The 17,615-nt window shown below is 36.2% G+C and overlaps 2 protein-coding genes across 2 annotated transcripts in view; one reads left to right on the top strand and one right to left on the bottom strand.

Annotated features, from left to right (window-relative positions):
* Nucleotides 1-4,403, bottom strand: part of LOC121408938 (phosphorylase b kinase gamma catalytic chain, skeletal muscle/heart isoform-like) — a 31,308-nt gene extending 26,905 nt beyond the window's left edge. Inside the window, exon 1 of the mRNA XM_041600662.1 lies at nucleotides 4,100-4,403. The gene's annotated coding sequence lies outside the window, so the exon portion shown is untranslated. The remainder of the gene's footprint in view (nucleotides 1-4,099) is intronic.
* A 1,577-nt stretch (nucleotides 4,404-5,980) lies between these two features.
* LOC121408939 (DNA repair protein RAD51 homolog 4-like) lies at nucleotides 5,981-16,440 on the top strand. The gene is made up of 9 exons (XM_041600664.1): nucleotides 5,981-6,243; nucleotides 8,100-8,161; nucleotides 8,867-8,985; nucleotides 9,538-9,619; nucleotides 10,691-10,819; nucleotides 11,723-11,915; nucleotides 12,538-12,608; nucleotides 13,404-13,574; nucleotides 14,818-16,440. Exons 1-9 carry the CDS (start codon nucleotides 6,162-6,164, stop codon nucleotides 14,869-14,871), a joined length of 963 nt encoding a protein of 320 aa, XP_041456598.1. The 5' UTR covers nucleotides 5,981-6,161; the 3' UTR covers nucleotides 14,872-16,440.
* The last annotated feature ends 1,175 nt before the right edge of the window (nucleotides 16,441-17,615 follow it).

The raw sequence follows: 17,615 nt of genomic DNA on the forward strand, positions 1-17,615 counted from the left end.
ATTAATGAGATAAAAGTTACATCTAACAGAACGAGTGACAATCTATCCAGCCACATGAAGTTTATCGTCAGTGCATATGCCATATCGTCTGGTACTATTCGTTGAGTTGATTTGCCTTCAGGTTCGGATTATTCACTTGTTTGTAAGTACAGTTATATCATTTTCCTTCTTATGATAGACTGTCTGGATGTGGTTATTCATGTTCAGCATGAATTCAATTTGGCCCGCGCGGTGTAGCTAGCACTTCCAGCAGCATGAATTGGTAGCGAATCGGTATGTACATGACTTTACTTGTGATTGTGTTGCAAGTTGAATTTTCATCATCATCATCATCGGCGTAATTCCCCCAATTTACCTCCAACTACGGCACTGTGTTGTTTCACTTCATCATCATTCTCTTCATCTCAAAATCATCAATTTGAAAATCCAAATCTAGATAAAATTCTGGGTTTTCTTTCGATCATTTCGGGATCGAAGTATTCAGTGACAATGTGGAGAAAATGTACCCTTGCAACAGGTTTTGCATGCAAGTGGAGCTTCACGTGGGAGAGCCAATCACGCCTCTCGTACAGACAGTGACGTCATAAAAAATCCCCAATTCGCGGACGTAATTCTGCGTGTTTGAAGCATTCAGAGAGAGAACTTTAAACTATCAATTAACTGAGTTTCATCCGTCTCCATGATAAATGATGTACACCATCGTGTTCTCCTTATTTTCTCCTTTATTGTGATATATGATTCTCCAGTTTTACGATTTTCAATATATTTCTACTTTAAAGGGGAAGTCTATCCAAACAAAAAATGGATTTGCAATAAAAGAGAAAAATCAAATATGCCTGATGTTGAGAGATTAGCCATTTACTTTTTTAGATAAGTTATGTGTGGATAAGTACTTTCAACTTTATTTTTTATATTAAAGGAAAATAGATCTAGGACTAGATCTCCCTTTTTTAAGTTTTTCAGAGGTGGAAGGTCTCATTTAGAGTATGCCCAACAGCTAAATTGATGATACTGACCCATGCCCTGGCTCCATGGAGAGTTAGTCCAGATTGGACCTTGTTGTTTGGAAATGCCCTTTCCCAAAAGCTAACATAGAGGGCACATGTCTCCCAATCTCTAATCAGCGCCAATCCACTCATCTTTGTGGGGAGCAAAGATGAGTGGATTGGCGCTGATTAGAGATTGGGAGACATGTGCCCTCTATGTTAGCTTTTGGGAAAGGGCATTTCCAAACAACAAGGTCGAGTGGATTGGCGCTGATTAGAGATTGGGAGACATGTGCCCTCTATGTTAGCTTTTGGGAAAGGGCATTTCCAAACAACAAGGTCCAATCTGGACTAATGGAGAGTAAGCTCACGATACTGAATGATTTTTATTCTCTTGGGAGTCCTGGCTACTCAGTCTTAGACTTGATCAACCAATCAATTGGAAGCTGACCAGCTTGCCTGGTAGTCCATACTGCTTAGACTGATAAATCTGCTGTTTCAGAGGATTTTTTATAAACATTTTCTGAGCTCCACTAACGCCTATTCACAGCGTCTATGGAGAAAAGGGTGCGATTACTCCTAAATTTTGCTTTTTGATGGGGGAAAAGGGAAGAAATTATAAAGATGAATTTATATTAAATACAATCAGCTTACCACCTTTATAAAAAATATGCTGGAACAAAACAAATTTTGATGAAAAACAGATCAGGACCAGCCAGGTTCTTCTTAGATTGCTCAATCGCAATCAGCGCAGCTAAGGCTGGCGATCAAAGAAGAACCTGGCTGATCATGATCATTTTTCATTAAAATTGGCTGTTTTCCAGCATACATGCATTTTTCAGAAAGGTGGTATTAGCTGATTGTATAATTTCATATAAATTTATCTTTAAGACTTTATCATTTATTCTTTTTTCTCTCGTCAAAATGCAAAATTTAAGATTAGATCTAGACCTAATTGAAGATGGTGCAAAATCGCACCCTTTTCTCTGTAGAGGCTGTACTGTAGTTAAGGCGTTCGGCATTGGTGGAGTTCCACCACCACTACATGTACATGTACCTCAAGTGTATTTCATTTTGGCTCCACTCCACTTCCCTACTGCTACACCTATAATTCTACACGAACATCACTAGAGCATGAGGTACATCACTACGAGCCCCATGGCCATCATCAATCTATTGACATGATTGACAGAGGTGATGCCGCGGGCGCGGAGCCAGATGGAGTCTCATCGGACCATATGGCATATCTTGGTGTAACCTGCGAACTGGGCCAGAGCCCAGGAGTCGACCGTGCAAAAGAGGGAGACACGGGACTGGGGAAGATTGGGGTCTCAATAGTAATAGTTATCTTAATAAAATGTGGAAACAGAAATTATGCACTTACCGCGGTTATGGATGAAGGTCTATCGTGACACACATAGCCTGACATAGAGGCACAGAATGGAACCTCAAAAAAAATAAATAACTATATACCCTCTGTCTCAATCGACCATTTTGTTTTGAATTTTAAAAGGAGAGGTATCGCGAAAGAACTTATCAGGGGTTTTTTAGGTTCCAGTCTGTGCCTCAATGTCAGGATTTGTGTGTCATGATAGACCTTCATCCACATAATCGTTGTAAGTGCATAATTTCTGTTTCCACATTTTTAATATCAAGATTACTATTGAGACCCCAATCTACCCCAGTGAGTGTCTCCCAGTTTTGTACAGTCGACTCCCGAGTTAATCCTGGTCTAGACCAAAAGCTTCGGTCTCTGTTATGTTATTGGTTGTTCCACTGAACTCCATTAGCTCCACTCACCAATTACAGAGACCGAAGTTCTAACTCAATCTGTACAGCCTAACAGGAACCAATAGCCATATGTTTGTGTTATGTTCGGATAAACCAGGGAGTGGGAGTTGTGCGACAGCCGAAGTCAGTCACTGTTTTTTTCCTTTTTTATTTTTCCCCGTTTTGGTGCATTTCAGGCCAAAACAGAATTTTATAAAATAAAGACAAAACCCGATGAGCCCCATTGGGGGTTAACCCCCTAACCAGCCTAAGCCCTAATCATGCTCCTATGTATGGCAGTGAGTCCAAACTTCGCGTGTGTCCATACTTCGCGGACGGTCATTATCTCAAAAACTAGCCAATATCCTAAAAATCTGATATCATTAACGTGAAAAGCGACCTAAAATTACCCTTTGGTGAAAGTTTCTTTAGGATGAGTTCAGTATTCATGAAAATATTGGCAAAAGATCAGCAAATTTGTCACCGCTGGCGCCCGTTTTGAAGAAATCAACAAGCATCACGATATATCACCATTTTGCAAGCAGAAATCATCAAAAATGTGAGTTAAATGTGGTACTAACTGATTCCATAGCATTTTGTCATCATTCTGATATTCACTTTTTGAACTTGAGTTTTTGTTTTATTAATAAATCTCCACAAAAGCTTTGGTGCGCGAAGTTAGGTCACACTTTTTCTGAACGGTTTTCCAGCACAGCCCGCATTCGCCGATCGGAATAGAAGCCCCTTGACCTACATGTACTTTACATTTTCGTCCATGATTTTATAGTTTATGATCTTGCCGTCAATGTGGTAACTGTTTCTTGAATTGGTTTTGTATAAATTATGAACATTTTGTGAACAAAATTAAGCCTGATGAATATTTTTGAATAGTGCGCGAAGTTTGGACACCCCATCATACGAGGAGAAATTTTTAAAAAATTTTAAAGGTAAAAAAAACTCCTCGAAACAGACAGCTGCCAGCTGTCTAATCATACTAATCCCGGCCATGACAGAAAACGACAATACACCAGTCGGTGGACTGTACTTTATCAGAAGAAATGGACCTTTTTCAGTCACACAGTGTGGTGTGAGCGTCACTTCTCTACGGCTATTTCATATCATTCGAACACAACACGACAGCTTTCAAACTTTCATCTCACAAAACAAGAAGACAAAGTAACACTCAAAACACATCCAAGATCCAACAGGCAATGTTCAACACAATTTTTACAAACGCAATTCGCAAGCAAAGATTTCACTGAGAGTAGGTAATTAATTTTGTACAAAACGTAATTTTCACGATTCGGAAACTCCATAGACGTGTTCCTCACATGAATACTTACGAAATTTAGAAATTTGAAGCAGATTTAGAATCGCCCGAGTTGATAAAATTGGGGGAAAATATCCCTGAAAATACCGTTCGTACACAGCACGAACATCGGCATATCGATCATAAACACGGGCCACATGCATTGCTCGTGCATGAATTTTTCAACCAATTACGTATGAGTATTTTGGCCCCGCCTGTTAAAAACCAGTCTATTTCTAAGACCCTGATAAAAGCACTGAACTCTCCGGTTTGCAATTCTTTTTTTTTCACTGGTTTTACACAGAACAAAACACAAGATGATGAAAACATGTCAGCATGGCCTGTAAGGCAGCTATATAGGGCCTATAGTACATCATGGACCTATTACGAATGAGTACATCAAGTGTGCCAGCATCAGGGGCCCTCAGGGGTGGATATAGACCAAAAAAGGGGCCCAAGAAAGGTTTTTCACCTAAAATTGAAGGTTTGACAAGCAAATAAAAAGGTCCTCACTTTCATAAAAGGGGGGCACGTACTTGAGTTAAAACGGTATATTTACACATGACAAAATTTGATTATGTCTCTCAAGGGGGGGCACAGGCCAGCAGCCCCCCCCCCCCCGCCCCGCCACTGGCCAGCAAACCTATTTTGTTCTATAACGTAATACCCACTAATGCGCATTAGTGGGTATTACGTTATAGAACAAAATTCAGATTCGTCGACTCAATTCATTTTCAACTTTGTCAATATATTGTCTAAATTTTGTCATTTCAAACAAAAGGTGTACTAGGTGGTGTTTATATACTGTCAGTCATGCCGGACGGATGGGGTGGGGGCATGGAAATAAATTTCCGTGGGGGGCCCGGGGGCGCGGCCCGCGGTCACTCTCCACATATGGCCAAGCTGCTACGCACCCACGTCCAGAAAAAGCATCGAACATGGTTCCGTTTCAGGCACTCAGGCGTCGTCGACGTCTTTGGCGGCAAAAAATTGTTGCATGGTAAATAGCCTAGAGTAGCTTTTTCTCTCAGCTCTTCACGCCATTGATGGTAATGCTAATTTGGTTAGATTACGCCATTTGGGGTTGGAAATATTACCTGATGACATGATCCTTTTCATCGTTCAGCCTGTTTGAGTGCAGGACTGACCAAGAAGATACAAGTTTAATTACTTGAATGAAGAGTACCTGTCATTGTACATGTATAAGGGAAATTCGGTCATGCTGTTAATTGTTGTTGTTGTTGTTTTGTCCTTTTCATGTTTGATTCATATATTGATTTATTTTTCGTTATCAATAAAAAATATAAAAAGAAGATACAGGTTTTATTAATCTATGTATTTTTAAACACATTATTTTCAAGTTTTGATAAAATTAGTAAAACGATAGTGATCTGCATTGTCAAGGCAGGCACTTTTTCACTTTAGAGCTCAGTGTGGCTATTCCAATTGGCTAATTAAGAGATGCACATGTCCTTTAATTAGAGTCATAATGTTGGCCTTACTTTCAATAACTTCAATAAATGGAATTTATGCCTGTTGTATTTAACATCAGTCATCAAATCAACAATTTCGATATATATCCGGGATTCCCCTGCATTCACGCCACTTATCAGGGTGGCTCAGTTTTTCATTGGTTACGCCATTTAGGGTTGCAAATTTAGTTAATGTAGTTACCGTACGCCATTTAGGATGCATTTCTGAGGTTGTCGGACATGGATGTGTAGCAGTCAATGGGGGGGCGGCCGCGGGCGGGCGGGGCACAATTAAGTTCCGACGAGTGATACCGCCTACCTCAGGGGGTTTCGAAAAGCACCATAAACAAGTATTTTCCATTTTCTGAAAATGCACTCCGATCAAGTGCAGGCGTGTGAAACCCTACCCTCAACAAGTATTGGAAACAAAACAATACCCTATTACCTGAATTGACCCCCTATAGACAAGACGTGTCTGTTGTTAACGCGACATGCATGTTTAAAACGGTTTTAAACCGTAGACTAGCAGTCCAAGTCGAGTTTACTGTTTTGATTATTTTCTTATTTTATGCCAACTCGTAGCAATTGCTTATTTATATTCATTTCTATTATTGCTCTGAAACCATGCCAATTTTGCAAGTCGGGATGTGCCCTTCGATGACCAGTGAGGTTCTCAAAAGTTTGAATATGTGTGGAGTAAAAACTGGTAAGATTTTAATGATACTGATAATTGATTAGATGTGTTTTTCTTCAAATATCAGTCCCACTCGTTACATTCTGTGCGAGTAAGGTTTTTGTATACATTGTGTTGTATACGTTTTCACCGTTCAATAATCACAGACAGTGACAATGACATGTCATTTGTCATATGCAATGCTAATGGCATTGACAGATAAATCTGCTGTTTCGGACGGAGGAGTAGTTAAACAGTTATCTTTAGTTTGGTTTCCTGACCCTGGCAAATGGGAAGAATATTCCAAACTTCGCAAACTTTAGACAGTAGAGGCGCACGGCCAATATTGGAGACTGTCTCCAATGTGGGAGATTATCTCCAATATCAGAGACTTTTGTGAAGAATTTGGGTATCCAATTTCAGAGACAGTCTCCAGTTTTGGAGACCAATTTCCTTTGTTTACATTTGCGGCAAAAGGATTACCTTGGCGGCAAATAAAAATGTGATAATCAGATTCCTCATGAAAAATTACCCCTTTTCACCGTCTACTTTAAAAATTCACCGTCTACTTTTGTTTTGATAAGGATTTTTGTTGTCAATCACACACAAAACAAATGGGCTTCTGACCTCAGTGAGACAAAATTTTGGGTGGAAAAAATCATGCTCTTGTTGGTGTTGTTTCTTTTGTCCTTTTGCAAAGCAAGTCTCCAATGTGGGAGATTGTCTCCCCTATTGGAGAGAGTCTCCCATATTGGCCGTGCGCCTCTACTGTTAGAGTTTAAAAAATATTGATCTAAAATTCGATAAAAAATTTTCATATTTTTAATATACAAAAACAATAGTCTACATAGATCTAATTTTAGATATATTATATTCAAAGCTACCAAATTAATGGCAAGATCGCAAATTATAAAATTATTGATGAAAAATGTGAAGTAGGTCAAGGCAAGGGGTTCCGTAGACAGCTGGCAACCATCTGCTTCAAGAAGTTTTTAAACCATTTTTTTTTATTTCTCCTTGTACACCGATGGCTCGCAAATTTTTGGCCTGAAATGCAAAAAACGAGGAAAAAATTAACTTTAAAGGGGAAAAAACAGTGACTTCAGCTGTCGTGCAACTTCACTTCCCTGTTTTATTCGAACTTAATACATAAGCATATGGCCATTGAATCTCTGTACAGATTGAGCTAGAACTTCGGTCTCTGTATTTTGGTGAGTGGAGCCAACGGAGTTCAGAGGAACAACCAATAAACAGAGTCTGAAGCTTTTGGAGTAGGGGTTTTGCTGCACTGGCATTGCGATCTCAAATTTAGTCAAAATTCTATTCCTATCAACGAATGGGTGCAGTGCTGAAAAACCGTTCTGAAAAAGTGTGATCTACATTCGCGGACCAAAGTTTTTTGCAAAACTCAAATGGTGAGATATCAGATAGACGGCGAAATGCTAAGTATAGAATATGTCAGTACCACGTTTTACTCAAATATTTGATGATATCTGCTTGCAAAATAGTGATAGTGTGATGCTTTTTGAGGAGTACAGATTTTCTTTGGAACGGGCGCTAACGGTGACAAATTTGCCAATATTTCCATGAATACTGAATTCATCCTAAAGAAATTATGCTAGTGGGTAATTTAAGGTCACTTTTCATGTTGATGATGGCAGATTTTAAAGATATTGAATAGTTTTTGAGATAGTGACTGTCCGCGAAGTATGGACATGCAAAGTTTGGACTCACTGCCATATACAGACGAATAGGGCTATAAATCCTTTGACATATTATAAACTTCATATTTGCCATGTATACATTATGAGAGTTACAAATTTTTACAATGACTGTCAATGATTAAAATTTTAATATTTTTCAATGTTTATATCTTGATTTCCCCACAGTTATTGATTTTGTAACTACAGATACAGAAGAGTTGTCCCAAAAATGTTCCCTGTCCTACAAGGTGAGAAAATGAAGCTTTACTCTATACTTAAAAACAATTGCCACTGCTGGTTGTATCAAAATCTTAGTGTAATTAGCTATGAATATTAAATTATTCATTCAAGATGTATTCTTCTTATTTTTCCTTGTTCTCTGCCTCTTCCTCTTATTCTTTTCATTATTATTACCATCATCATCGTCATCATTATTGTTATTTCCATTATTGTTTGATTATCCCAGTATAACTTCCTGTATGAGCTGCCAAACGGATTACTACATCGAGTATCATGTATAAAGTTATTATCATTATTATCATCATCCTAAATTCCTCATCATCATTATTTCTATTGTTATTTTTTTTGCAATTGCTTCCAATGGAGAAAATGTAAAACTTTTCCTGGCCCAACAATGTCCAAAGCATGCAACGGAATGTTTGTTGTAGGGCAGAATAGTTAGTTGCAACTTTATCAGGGTTCTCTGGCATTTCAAGACAGACTTTAGTCAGAAACATTAAAAAAAAACTGTCAACATTATCATGAGAGGCAACATATCATGAACCAAATGTTATTTTCATCAAAACATGTATGGAAATTCTAATTTCTTAATGTACTGAAAAACTGCTGTCTTTACTGATGAGATTCTATCAAGCTTGCATACACATGGTATGCCACTTTCTATATTCCCTGAATCTTGTTTCTTTTCTTTTTGTTTAAAAACTTTTTTTCAGGTCCTCTCATCAATCAGGAGATTGCTCCTGGCCCAGTATTCAGCCTTCCCCATCAATGGAAGTGATCTGTATGATGAGGTTCTATCAACAGTTGCATATCTATCAACAGGTTGTGACAGGTGAGTGAATGTTAGAAACAGAGATTGGAGATTTTTATATGAACTGGATGGATTAATCGATTCCAATTTTAGGAGGGGTGAAGAATTGAACCCCCCCCCCAAAAAAAAAAAGAAGGAAAAAATGGAGTCTTGATTGACTGGTACAAAATGTGATAATTATCAGGACAGATGAGACAGGTCTAAACATTAAAAATAAACAAGTAGCCATAGCTACAATTTTACAAAATATATTATGTTAAATGTCTCCTGATAATTATGGTTGGAATACTACCCATGTTATTTTCTTGAATCCTTTTTGTCACAAAGTACACTAGCATGTAAGGAGAACTTGTGTGAGGATTTTTTTGTGTGTTTGTGATTTCAATTTATAACTTTACTTTTTATAGCATTGATAAACTACTGGACATATGTAAGGAGAAATTAGTTATTTTGTGTTTATGGTTTCAACTTAAAATTTTACTTTCTACAGCATTGATAAACTACTGGACATATGTAAGGAGAACTTAGTTATTTTATGTTTATGGTTTCTATTTATAATTTCACTTTTTATAGCATTGATAAACTCCTGGACAGTGGAGTCTATACCTCAGAGGTGACAGAGGTTGTTGGTCAAGCAGCCATTGGCAAAACACAGGTAAGTGAAATAATGTACAATGCTTCACATGCTATTCTATTGAGAATTATATTTTTCTTAGGATTGCTGACTAATATGTTGAGTAGACGATCCAAAGTTGTCTGTTTCATGAGAGATGAACTGTAATATTTATCTCTGGCAAGTTTAATGAGTTTAATAAAAAGATGTATTTTTAGTATTGTCTGTTTCATGAGAGTTGCCTGTTTCATGAGAGATGAACTGTAATATTTATCTCTGGCAAGTTTAATGAGTTGAATAAAAAGATGTATTTTTAGTATTGGTATAAATCACAAAATGACATATTTTTTATTTCTTTAAAACATATTTCTTTCTCAATGCCCCACCTGTTCTTGAAGTGAATTGGGATTGCAATATTGCCTATATGTTATGCCCTATATACGAAAATCTTTGATTAATATTTTTATCATAAGGGAAAGAAGCAGAATTAAATTACAACTGATTACTTCTGTGTATATACAAAACAATTCTGGTATAAATTGAGTTATTAAGTAATTAGGGTATTGAACTTTTATTAGACCTTTTTTGTCTTCATAGTATGCATAACACCTTCATTTTGGGTCTTCTCAATTAGTTTTCATTGTTTCTCATTTGATTTGCTTCACGTTGTCAGAAGTTAAATTGATAATACACCATTCCATCTTCTTTTGTCAAAGACTTTCTCTCAAATTTAATAGATTAGTGCGATATCAGATGAAATAATGGTAACAGTTGTTTTTTTCATATAGACTTTAAAACCCAGCTTTCCTTGGTGGTATTTTAATACTTATTGTTATTCTATTCCTGTTCCAAGCTGTTTTTACTGAAAATATTTGATTCAACATATTGAATCATCCTTCCAATGAGTATTAGTGTTATTTGAATTAGCAATTAAATAAAATCATTTATGCCGAGCAACAAGTAATTCCATTGATGCTTTTATTCAGTCAAAACTAAACATTTGACTATTGATTTGATAAATTGCAAATTATCCTAATAACATCCTTCATCAGAATGATATGTTTTGGCCATGTTGACATGTTGTCTTTATCATTGTTTTTTTCTTTTTTTTAGTTCTGTCTTACCTTAGCATCATGTGTAGCTGTATCATCTGAACAGAATGTTCTCTATGTGGACACCAATGGTGGGTTTGATGCTGGTAGACTTCATGAAATTATTGCTCATAAAAGCACAAGTGAAAAGGTATAGTAAGGATTGTATCTTTCTTATTTTTTCTTTCTTTCTTTCCTTCTTTCTTTTTGTTTCAAGTCCTAGTAATCTAATTGAGAAATGAATAAATGTCATTCAGCATTATTTGCTGCAGTAGTTCACCCCACCCCATTTAATTTTCATTACATTAATGTTACAAAGATGCTCAGCATTCACTTTATTTCGTAAATACTAATGAAAATCATTCATCAAAACCAAGAGTGACAAACATGATCTCATTTAGATTTTCATCCAGAAGCTTTTATGTGTGTCTCAATGATCTGCCAATGAGTACTAGATCCTAGTACCAGGTCTCACCCAAGACTAACAAGGATTTAAATCTGCATTTCTGAGGAACGCAAGCTTTCATATTTCTTTATTTTTACATTCATGAAAGATAAAAAGTACAAAACAATACACTTACATTAAATAAATTGTATCTCCATATTGTCATATTCTTCTCATTTCATATCCAAAGTAACTTTTGAAAAACTTTTGACCTTGATGTTTGAAATTTTGTTCTCGAATGAGGTGGCAAATGTCACTCACTAAAAACATTGTGTAAGTGAACCTAGGGTCAACTAAACCATCACAGTGAGAATACCATCCTACAAGTCCTGTGACAGTTACCAAGTACACCAATGTAAATGCAACAGTTGTACAGAACTCTGGGTGGGGGGTCCTAAAGTTTTATGTGAATCATCTTCAAAAATCATTTACTCTTGTGCCTTTATCAATTACCTGCAAACATTTAAAACCTTGGGCCCGTAACAAAAAGGTTAGCGGTTAATCGTACCTTGTAGTGAATGCAATCAATCGTAGAAAAATGTTCCACAGTGATTGCTAAGCTTTGTTTTACGGGCCCCTTCTGCATTTCAATCCTTTTCTATTTTCCAGATTACAGCAGCAGCATTGCAAAAAGTACACTGTGCGAAGACCTTTGACCTGTATGACCTCCTTGACCTTTTAGAGTCTATCAAGGCATCCATAGACAGTGGGACTGATGTATTCTATAGTTCATTGAAGCTAGTGGTTTTGGATTCTGTCACAGCCGTCTTAGCACCACTACTTGGGGGCAAGCACAGCGAAGGTGAAAAAATTGATTATGCTAAACATAATGAGTCATAGTTAGCAATTACCAAGTATTTTTATATAAATATTTTTAAAATATGATTTGTTGGTATGATGGATATGATTTTAGTTCTGACATAGTTTACATCCATGAGACATTGTTAAATAATGAACTCTAGGCTGTAAACCAAATATGCTGAAATTTGCCAACATAAATTAAACATTAGTGGGGATGTGTAGAATAACTTCGTGAAAATAGACCTGTCTACTTGAAGAATTCATTGTATTTTTTTCTAATCGTTGAGCAAAATCACACATATTCCACAAAGATCATTTGGAAAATAAATGTACAAATAATTTGATGGTCATTTTGTTGGCTTTCAGTTCAATTTCATTTTGTGATTTTAACGTGTTGGGGACAAGGTTCTTTGCACCTTTTAATAAGTCATACAAATAAGTTTAAAGATGAATTATGAGCCATTTCATTCAGCAGGTCTGAATAAGTCAGCAATATGACATTCCCTTCCAGAGTCCCTTTAATGAAGCTTTTCTCTGAATACAAGTCTTTGATGTGCTTTTTGTGCAATATTCAGAAGTAAAGAGAGAAAATTCTATGTTCTTTCATCTTTCTTTGATGCTAGGTCAGGGAATGATGGTACATCTGGCAAGGTCATTGAAGTCTCTTGCTGCTGATTACTCCATAGCTGTTGTGGTAAGTTGAGAAATTGGACATATCTTATAAAGAATTGCGATTGATCAATCAATCACAAATATAAAAAACCAGCGATGCCAACATCTAGAATTACTTTACAAAGTGCATTCTAAATACATGGATGAAGTATTCCCGTACACGCATCATTATCTTTGCATTATACATTTATTATGCATTATACTTTATTGCATGAAGTATTATGACATTGATAGATTTTCCATAGTTGAGATTGATCAAATCAGTCACAACTCCTTGGGCCTGTTGCATAAAACTTTTTTACCTGAGAAAACTCTGGTAAAAACTGTAAACTAAGGTTAGTCTGATTTCTGCCATTGACTTTAACACAGTGCGAAAACTCCGGTAAAAAACAACCCGAGTTTTCTCAGGTAAAAAGTTTTATGCAACGGGCCCCTTGTGAGACAGGGCCCTGCCTACTTATTACAAAACACTTTATTGCTGCCAGAGCACGTGGTGTATTATTAAAAAAAATATGGTTGGAAAGAGCCATTTGTAAAAAAGTAGAATATTCATTAAAAATGTGTTTGAAAGCAGCAAGATATGGTACATGCAATGAAGATTTTCTATGTCTTGTAAACATTGTAATTGTAAGTCCAAATACTTGTATTTTTTATGTCCATAAAAAAGATCCGTTACAATAATTACCATACATTAGATAGAAATTGCATGATGATTACATTAATAACGATTATCACAATTGTATTACTCATCATCTGCCATTTTTCTATTTCTTCATTTATTATTAATTTCATATGCTGCTTGACTTTTTTGTGGCAGGTATGTAATAACATGGTGAGAGGTGAGAGAGGTGAACCCAAACCGTCTTTAGGCAGGACCTGGTTGAGTGTACCTCACACACGTATTCAACTGAGAGCAGATGGTAGAGATGGGATCACCAGTCGGGATGACCTCCGTAGAACAGCATCTCTTGTCAAATCTCAAAGACAGGTGTGTACCAATGTAAACATGTGTTTAGTGCCGAGATGGTATAAAGCAACTTATTCTAATAATGATACTGGATGAGGTGGCTTATTTCAGTCTTGTGAATGGGAGGTTCTTAATGTTGGGTTAAACTTGAGTCCTACTGAGTCAAACTAAACACTAGAAAAAAATGGGATTGTCTGTCTTGTCTGTCACTTGATATATTACAATTGAGGAGAAAGATAACATTGTTTTGTAGAGACTACTGAATGAACAACTTATGTGGCTATTCTGATAAGAAATGTTATCTGGTAAAGCTTTTGCCACCCAATCAATGATGCAGTCATTTTAAGTGATGTATTTCGGTGCACTGCTCCCACTGCTGTGAACTTTCCCTACCTCATGTTCATGTTTACATACAATGCCACCACATACATCCTAGAATTTACTCATTTAACACCTGGGTGGAGAGTGGCAAATGTAGATTTAAGCTACATACAGTGGTGCTCCAAAGTTAGAGAACCCCATCAGAAAAATAAATACATTTTAAGTGTTAAATTTCTGCCATGTTTTAGATATTTAATTGTGAAGTCAGGTAATAACATTACATTCAATAATTTTCGACATTCATCACTTGATTAGCATTAAGGAGTGTATTTTGTGGTTAGGTGGGGTTCACTAAATTTTGAGCCCAACTGTAAGTGCCATTGTGAGATTTGAAAATGAATTAATGTCTTCATGATTCAAAGTCCAGAGATTTTTAGCCAATTAAGAAATATCTAGTGCTGCAATGTCTCAATGTATTAGGTCTGTTGATCACTTGGGTCTAATCTACTTTTAAAGAAGTGGTTGTTTTGTTTTACTATGAAAAATTATCTAGTTACTTAGTCTTGCTCCAAGTTTTCAATTTCCAGTTTGTCTATTCACATGAGTAAGTGATATTTGGTGGGAATTTGTTAAAATGAATATATTCTTGGTTGAAATCAGATAAAATAATTGATAATTTAGATGACAAATTTTAGACGAAATGATTTGAATACAAACCATAAGCAGACAAGTGGATTACACCGTGACATCAAATGGAATTAGGCAAAGCGAGACTGAACCATTGAGGCAGTTCAATCTTTCATTCTGTTTGTACTCATTGTGTAGATATCAACAGTGTGTCTATTTCAGGTTTATCATATCACACATAATTATGAATGAACTTGAAGGATATATAGTAATGATTATGTGATTATTTTCATTCTCTATCCTTCTTTTACACCAGGCTATTAACACATCCTGTAATATAGCAATTGGAAATCAAGGGGTGTATGGATGAACGAAGACCACACAACTCACTGCCATGTAAAGCCCATGGCTGTGTAAGCATAGAGGATCCTGTTGTTCAGCCATCTTTTATCCTGCAACTGAACGGCCATCATTGCTGATGGATAGAGTCTAGCCATTTTCAGAGACAATCTGAAATCAAGTGGTTTATGGATGAATGAATACCACAGAACCGGCTGTTCAGCCATGATTGAGCATCATAGCCAGTGAAAGAAATCCAGCCTATTCTCGTAGAGAAGCTGAGAACTAATCTTGGTGGTAGAATGTGGTGGTGGTTCATTTTCGGTAGGGTGTAAGGTACCTGAGCGACCAGTCACATCCATTGGACCCTTTCTTTTCAGCCATCTTTTATCCTGCAAGTTAATGGGCATCATAGGCTATGAAAGGACTTGTGCGATCATCAGTGAGAGAAGAGATTATCTGCAATTAAATGAAGGGACTGAATGGGACACTGAAAAGGAATCTAAATTTAAAAAAATGCTGGTTTTCTTTTAAGGGTGCCCCTTAGCTAAAGAAATGCACCAAATTATATTGATGATGGTAGCTCACAAATGTCACAGTTATTGCCATTGTGCCAATCTTGATGGGTAGTGGTGATGTGTAAGTACCGTCAATAACTCTGTAAAGCAATTTTCTTGCAATCTGTTAAAGTTTCAAAAACAGGGCAGTATGATTTTTACTGACAACTGTTATAAGCTACTGAAATCCTTACATCAGATTTGCTGAGAGCAAACTTGTCATTAAACATTACTAACAAAAGGATTCATGGAACACTCCCTAGGTCAACATATCAGTGTTCTTGAATTAGACATCAATTGTCATTCTGTATAAGATCATTTGTCACTTTTCATATGTACTACCAAACAAAAATTAGATCAAGTTTTATTATTCTAAGATATACCAATTGAGCCCCCTGAAATTAGACAAAGAAATTACACAAATTATTCAATATCACATTTCTCCTTTGGTAACTTAAATTCAAATTTATTTACATAATTTACAATTTTCATTTATAAAATGAAAGTACCATAATTATCAAATGTGACAGCAGAGAAGTACAGTTATGGTTCCATGTCAATGCATCAAGCATTTTCTTTCCCAAGTTAAATTGCTTGCAACATGCATTTTGTGTGCAGTCATTAATCCCTCCAAATGTATATATCATTTAGGAGCTTTAATACATAAAAAGGCACAAGGACTGAGAGAATGGTTGCATTTCCAATCCAGTCATCTTTCCACCAAAATTGTGTCTGGAACAAAGGAAAGAACAAAGCCATGTAAACAAAGTGTGAACAGAGCATGTGCTAATACTCACATGGAGTCTTGAGAATTGTTGTCAATTCATTCTCCTGACCTGTGAGGGTTCTTTTGCATTCGTTAGGCTCCTTATAGTCATTAAGAATGATTCTGTGTAAATTCCAGTGATTAACCTTTAATGCGTAAAGCTGGTTGAAGGGTTTGCCTCTACTATACACTACGATGATTAAAGATTTTTTTAAAACTAATACACGTCCATAAATGATGATACTTGTCATGGCATACAATAAACTTTTGGCACAAAGATTAGTCTGAATTCAAGGTGATATTATTTTTTGGATGGATTTAATTATGTTTCATATGATGAAAATTGGTGGTGATGGTGACGATTGATAGTGATGATGACAGTCCTGCCAACCTCTGGGAATGAAAAATTGTATTCTGTGCTAAAAAAAACCTTATTTCATAATAAAATGCGTTGCGCGTACGCTCATCGCGGTGCTCAAGCTGCATGCAAGCTAAAATGCGCACTGCATCAAAACGTGTATATCTCCACCCTGGTTTTAACAAAATGGTTGAAAAAAAAGTTACCTGAAATTAAATTGATCCAATAACCATATTTTTGTAAGTTTTATGAAATAGAGAAAAGAGATGATTTTTTTTACAAAATCGTGTTTTTTAAAGAAAAAAATGGACTGTCGTATTTTGGTTGCAAAAACGTACTGGTTGGCAGCTCTGTGATGATGATGGTGGTGGTGATGATGAAGGTAGTTCTTATAGGTATGATGAAGATGATGCCAATGAAAGACAAAAAATCAAATAAGATCAGTAAAAGTTTAAGTAAATTGGGACAGATGATAAGAGAGTTGAGCATTTAAATATTGAGAACACTATTTCTCCCAGTGGTAAAGTAAACAAGATCTATGATGTAACATTTATATAACTGTTCTCTTTGGACACTGAAAATAATGAAAGGATAAACAATTCATCCATGATGTAGTGAAACCTGTACTACATGTCCTCTAATTAAAAAAGCATACCAGGGCCCCATCTTACAAAGAGTTATGATTGATTCAATCAATCGCAACTCTATGGAAATCCAACAGTGTCATAATTTTTTCTACAGTTTTCAAATGTCCTTTGTAAACAAAGGCGAACACACCAAATTGTCAAGAAAGCGATGAAATTATGTAGTTTACGTCATATCTAAAAAATATTTTGAACATTCATGCATTTTAGATGTTGAAGTTGCTGGCCGTCCATAGTTGTGATTGATCAGATCAATCACAACTCTTTGTAAGACGGGCCCCTACTGATCTTGTGACAGATTGAAGATGAAAGAGCAAATGGGAAGTTGTACAATTGTGAAATCACAGATCTTGGTCGCATTGCCAATTAATTAATATTGCCTGAATAATTATTACATACCGGTTTCCCAATTGCAATATGATGCAGGTAATCATCAATATGCAATATCAA

This window comes from Lytechinus variegatus, chromosome 2, assembly GCF_018143015.1.
Source record: "Lytechinus variegatus isolate NC3 chromosome 2, Lvar_3.0, whole genome shotgun sequence".
NCBI classification, from domain to species: domain Eukaryota; kingdom Metazoa; phylum Echinodermata; class Echinoidea; order Temnopleuroida; family Toxopneustidae; genus Lytechinus; species Lytechinus variegatus.

Excerpts from the sequence above, each read along its gene's own strand:
- LOC121408939 (XM_041600664.1), top strand. The coding sequence starts at position 6,162 with ATGCCAATTTTGCAAGTCGGGATGTGCCCTTCGATGACCAGTGAGGTT. Across the intron at positions 9,620-10,690 it reads CAGCCATTGGCAAAACACAG|TTCTGTCTTACCTTAGCATC; the intron begins GTAAGTGAAATA and ends TCTTTTTTTTAG. Across the intron at positions 10,820-11,722 it reads ATAAAAGCACAAGTGAAAAG|ATTACAGCAGCAGCATTGCA; the intron begins GTATAGTAAGGA and ends TCTATTTTCCAG.